This window comes from Candoia aspera, chromosome 12, assembly GCF_035149785.1.
Source record: "Candoia aspera isolate rCanAsp1 chromosome 12, rCanAsp1.hap2, whole genome shotgun sequence".
NCBI lineage: Eukaryota > Metazoa > Chordata > Lepidosauria > Squamata > Boidae > Candoia > Candoia aspera.
In genome coordinates, this window is record NC_086164.1 from 16,103,391 (window position 1) to 16,109,390 (window position 6,000).

General features: G+C 46.0%; 1 protein-coding gene across 2 annotated transcripts in view; it reads right to left on the bottom strand.

The window, feature by feature from the left end:
* The window catches only part of LOC134504425 (phosphatidylinositol-binding clathrin assembly protein-like), a 44,544-nt gene extending 39,231 nt beyond the window's left edge, over positions 1-5,313 (bottom strand). Inside the window, exon 1 of one of the 2 annotated variants that reach the window (XM_063313627.1) lies at positions 5,108-5,313. In XM_063313627.1, coding sequence (XP_063169697.1) covers positions 5,108-5,237 — 130 coding nt within the window. In that variant the 5' untranslated portion in view covers positions 5,238-5,313. The remainder of the gene's footprint in view (positions 1-5,107) is intronic. The other variant, XM_063313628.1, reaches the window with a different exon arrangement.
* Positions 5,314-6,000: the final 687 nt, after the last annotated feature.

Sequence of the window (6,000 nt, forward strand, 5' to 3'; positions counted from 1 at the left end):
AATGAAACCGAGAACTGCTGACAGTATATGGAGAAATGCGAGATTTCAGCAAAGCTTTGACTGGGCACTAACATGCCCTTATTCTAAAAATACCACACTCACAGACCCAGGTAGATAGGCTTGCACATGCACACTCTTAACCTTTAAAAATGCACAGTCAGTGTTATCCACTGAAAGGATGGGGCTGTGGCTGGGAGACTATGGTTTACAACAGTTTTCTGCCATGGAATGAAGGTTTTATTGCAGATTAGATACAGGGCTAAAAAGACCAAAGAAGTTCACAAGTGGAAATTAAGTCTGTAAGAACAACTGGAAAAAGGAAAATTTAAAGTGAGTTCTAAACAGTAGCAAGGAAGAGAAAAATTGACATGCCTGAGCAAGGATCCTAAAAGCAAGCACTCAGCACCAGTTGAGAGTGTGTGTATATATTTATCATGTTATAAACACACATTCTCTAAATCAAATTCAGAAGTAGCAGACTCTCCCCCATTCATACAAAGCACAGCATGATATTGTTATTTTGTTCTTTTGGCCACCTTCAGCTGAGCCACAGCAATTAAATTCCTATATTGTGCTTAGTGATAATGTCACTAAGTGACAGGGTTTAGATAAACGAAATGCTAAGAAACCAATTATGAGTTAATATGGTATGTAAACTCACCTGATGGATGGGTTCATATATATCATACTAAGTCCTAAGATAATTAATTTGGTTTGGCCTAATGTAATACATGAATATAGCTGCTGTGATTTAGCACGATCTTGAATCATAATACAATGATTTGCTTAACAAATAAGTTTCTGCGCTACTATTATGCACCTGGTTTCTGTATTCCTGTAATTCAGGCTAGGATGCTAACCCTAAGAAAAACTGATAGTTTGAAATGTAAATAGTGCAACAAAGAGGTAAGAATGAAACAACCTATAAGTAACTTAATTCATAACAACTAGTTTGAGCCACTGACTAGGAAATGTGTCAATTGCGTCAACATTTTCCCTTGCTATAAATAATAAATTCCCTTGCTTTAAATCAACGCACATGTAATATGCAGAAGCAATACGTAATGTTCACAAAACCTAGTATATGGTCTGAAGGTCTGTGATATGTTTGTAGCAGGTTGAGCTGGAACATTCTGAATTTTGTCTGTCTTCTGATCAAAACCTACTTTCTGCTCTTAAATTATACTACTTTTCACTTACCTCCAACATGCTATTTTAATATTCTTTACTGCTCTAGAAATTTTGAAGATTGGAGGTATGATCATAATTCTAGTTACTGCTATGTGCAGGAAACACAGACAAGGAGGAAAAATTTAAATGTGGGACTGGTAATGCTTTTTTTTTAAAGCACATTATTCTATCTATGTGCTGGAAAAGGAATTCAAGAAAATGAATTTAAGGGCATTTTTTAAACCTAAGTATACAATATTGATAAGAACAGCAATTATAACAAGGAGGAAAAAAGCTATACTTTTATCATATCTTTAAAAAATGGTTGGAGATTAGAGCTATTAAGATTATTTTTATAAGAAACATAGCACAGAAGTATTTGTTAACCTTTTTGTACTATGAACACTCCAATGATGTCACTCAGTATCATATAATTTCCAATAATCAACCTCCCTTACATTCTTACCATTAAATAAAAGACATTTTCCAAACAAAAGAAACAGGAGGAATTAAGCGGTACTGTATAGATTTTTCGTACCATGCTGAATAAGAAATCATACAAGCATTTCACAGCCCTTCTTGAATTTAATTCTCTGCACTATGGCACAGAAATAATGCTTAAATGGCTTTTCTGAATGTAGTGGAACTCATTTGAACAACTGTGTGGCTGCAGTAGATAAAATCTTTTTTTTTCTTTAATATGATTTTCATTGCTATTGAGTAACCTTATCCTGCTGTCACTTCCTAACTTCCTTGTATGATTGAGCTTACTGATTTTAAGCTGACATCTGAACAGGAAGTAAGAACCAGAAGACATACAAAACCTCTACTGATTACACATGGAAAATATCTTGGGGCTGTAGTTATTGGAGATGAAATGTCCAAGCAATTTTCACAAACTCAAGAAGCAATAAATCACTTAAGTTTTTAGGTGCCACAAGATTTTGCTTCTCCTACAGTAATTATCCTTCTAGAACTAAACAATCCCGACATCTCTGTCACCTTTCTGAATGAAAGCAAATAAACGTTATAATGCCTGTATATGTGGCTTAAATGAGGACAGGGACAGATATTCTCCAGACTAAATGATGCATATATGTCAAGTAGTTTTTCCCAAGCTAGCACAACCACAGTTCTACAGTCAGCAAAAGTTATGCAGGCTTGGATGTTAGGAAATGTGGGCCAGTACTTTTGTAAAACCCCAAAGAACAGTCTCATATTAGCACTACCAATTCCAGCTGCAGGAGATGCATGCATTCTTTAGCTAGAAAATACACTTGTTGCTGTGAGAGTACAGAACGGGTAGTACTGTCTCAAACACACCATAAACTATAAACACACCACCTGAATAGAAGTATAAAGCCTTTGTAATAAAAGTTTACCTATTTGTATGGGCAATATCAAAAAATAAAGGTAAAGCGGATGTTTCTCACCAATGTGCCTTTTGCAGAATAAAACATGAGAATGACATCCTTTTTGTACTATGAAATACCCACTTCTTTAGAAAGTCAAAGTGATGCAAACTTAGTGCTGCATTGTAATTTTTACTCCATTATAACAGGAAACATACAGAAGGGAACAGTGAAAGTTTCAATAAAAGTACATACCCGTGACTGCGTTTAAAGTCAACCCAATTCCAAGCAGCAACTGGAAGATTCCTGATTAGTCAATAATAAGCATTAGCTGTGTTGTCTACTAAATTGCAATGTAATATTATTGGGCTCAGATTTTTGGCTTAATAGTTGCTCTTGCCCAATCCCAGAAGCTAAGTAGGGTTGGCCTTAGATAGTACTTGAATGGGACCACAATGGAATCCCATATTGTTGGCTACATTAGGATAGAAAGAAAAACATGCTGGATTAAGGCAACGTCAAGCCACTTTCATAATGCTGCCAAAACAATTGCATGGATGCAACCACTGGGAATCAAGCTTGATGATGATGATGATGATCTCCGATATCTAGAAATTTTGAATTTATCAGATCTGAACATCCAAAGTTTATAAAAAACCACCTTGCTTGGGACTATATTCTTAGACACTACCTTAATAATTCTTAGGTCCTTGGTTAGGATTTGAATTATTAAGTTTTTACCAGTCTTAGACTGTGAATGTAACTGTAGATTAATAATAATATTAATAATAATGATGCCTTTAAGGCCTTTCCCCAGCAATCTTCTAGCATATAATAAAAACTCCTCTTTCAAGAACCACCCATTTTTAACCACCCCTATAAAGAGCAAGGCTGAACAACTGAAATTATTCAAACTGCTAATCTCCAAAAGCCCAGAACCACACTACCTTATCTTATCTGGTTGAAGTGTTAATAGAAGGCTTTAGACCTCAGAGGCATCAGGTCAAGAATGTCCTTTATTTGGAGGGAGATGTATTATGACAAGAGTCACTTGACAGTGCTTACTTGATCTCTCACAGAAGACATATTTTAAATTTCAGTTACTTGGAAGAGGCGTGTATATTTGTACCACAAAGAGATAGGAGGAAACAAGCAAACAAGCTCAGGAGATAAAACTGTTCCTCCACTTTATATATTTTGATGTTTGCTTTTTTAAGCAAGGCCAAAAGAGCAATCCCCCAATTAACCTAACACAGGAAGACCCTCTTCCAAAGGCCAGCAGAATATCACAGACCCTGTATGACAAAAACATTTAACTTGCTTTACACCTTCTCTTTAACCTTCTACAAAGGCTGGTCAAGACTCATCAAAGTGGTGACAACTTAACTGGTTTGTTTAATCAAGGAACAACACACTTTCTCACAGTTTTATACCAAAGGTGGCTTCAACTGATCTAATCTCCCATATATAGCAAACTGCATCTCCTTTGTTGTACCCAACTGTGAAGCAGCCTTGCTGCCCACCTTTGCTCCTGCTCATCCTAGCAAGAAAAGGACCAGAAGCCATCTGATCAGCCGAAAGCTATCAGATTTATCCATTTAGCCCAGTATTATCTTATCCTTGATAACTGGTATCAGCTCTTCAGGACCCCAGGCAGTCTTTCTTAGCACTTGACACTTCCCTCCACCCTTTTCTTTAGCTGAAAATTAAGATAAAACCTTCCCTTGCCAAACACCTATGCTGCTTCCCAAGGTAGGCAGACAGACAGACCTAAAACAAGTTAAATATGACACAAATTGGCATTTGGGGGCTGGATCTGAAAAGGCGGCCTGGCGTCCAAACCTCAACACCCAGATACTCTTTTGACAACTGCTGCAATACAGGCTCTGTCCCTCAACTGACAAGGCAAGCCACGGTCAGCATTCAAGGAAGGGATGGCTACAGCCAAAAGGGACAGGGAGGTTGGCGGGTGCCCTCCTCCTGAGAGTGGCAAGACTGACAGGTCCCGGCATCAGGGGAACCCTCACCCTCTGGCAAGGGGAGAAGGGATTTACCTTTCATTCCAGAGAGGGGTAAAAAGAGGAAAATAAAATCTCTCTCTGTCGGTTACACGCTAAATCTGAATCCTTCCTGTCCAACTGGACGGTTGGGTTTGACCAAACCCGCCCCCCCCCCGCCAAGAAGATTCTGCCGGCGGTGGAGCCCAGGCATTAATCCACCCCACCCGCCTGGCCCCCAAGGGGGTGGGCCTCTGCCCAACCACAGCCTTTCAAGCCCCCCTCCGGCTCCAAGCCCCCAGCCCCATTGTTCTGGACACGGGCCCCCAGCGGCCCAAGCCCAACAGGGCTCGGAAGCCCAGCGGAAACCCGGACACTGGGCCTGATCAGGCCCTGGTTCCTCCGATCCGGACGAGCCGCCACCCCGCGCCGGGTTCACACTCCTCCCCCCGAAGTCCCCCGGCGAACTCCAGCCGGCGGGGGGAGGCGGGGAGCGGCCGTGCAAAGCCCCCCAGCGTCCCGGCACGGGGAGAGAGGGAGGAACGTGGGGACGCACACGCGTGCTCGGCGCCCCCCCCGCGCACTCACAGTCGAGGTGCTTCTTCTTGGGGCCCATGACTTCGTGGGTGGTGGCCTTGCAGACGGCCTTGGCGATGGCCGAGCCGGTGACGCTGTGCTGCGCCGCCGTGATCCGGTCGGTGATCGACTGGCCCGACATGACGGCGGCGGCGGCGCTCCCTGCCCAGCTCGGCTCCGGCGGCCCCGAAGCAGCGGAGGACTTCCCCGACACCCCTCAGCAGCGGCTCAGGGCAGCGGCAGGAGGAGGAGCGGCGACGGCGGGCGGGCAGGCCGCGGGGCGGAGCGCCGCAAGCCCAGCCCAGCCGCCGTGCAGCCCAGGCCGAGCCGAGCCTAGCCGAGGGACGCTCCTGCTCGCCTCCCTCCTGCCTCGCTCCCTCTCTCGCGGGCGACGACGACGACGACGACGCGGCTCCCGGCCGGCCAGACCCCCGCCCCGTCCGGCCTCTGGCCGCCGCCGCCGCCGCCGCCTCGCCTGAGCGGCCCGCGCCCGCTCCAGACAAAATGGCGGCGCGTCACGTGACCGGCGGGCCCGCGGCGCCTCTCGCCGCCGGCCACGCCCCCGCCCCGCGCGCGCCCCAGGAGGCGGGGCCGGGCGCTCGCTGGCTGGCCGGCTGGCCGGTGGTTGCCGCGCTGCAGGCTCTGCTCAGTTCCGCTCCGCCGGCCCCGGGACGGGCTGCAGGGGTTCCCGCAGCCCCGCAGGAGAGGACTGGGTGGGCCGCTGCAAAGCTCCGGAGCCGGGCTGGTCTCCGCCTCTTGGGTCTGGGCAGCCAGCCCGGCCCGGGGGTGCTCGGAGGGTGCCTGTCTGGGTTCGCCCCTGGCACGGCTGGTGGCGGGGCTGCTCGTTGGCAGCTGGCAGGGATGGGCTGAGCCTTCTGCGCGGCTGCTTTCGCACCCCCGGCTTC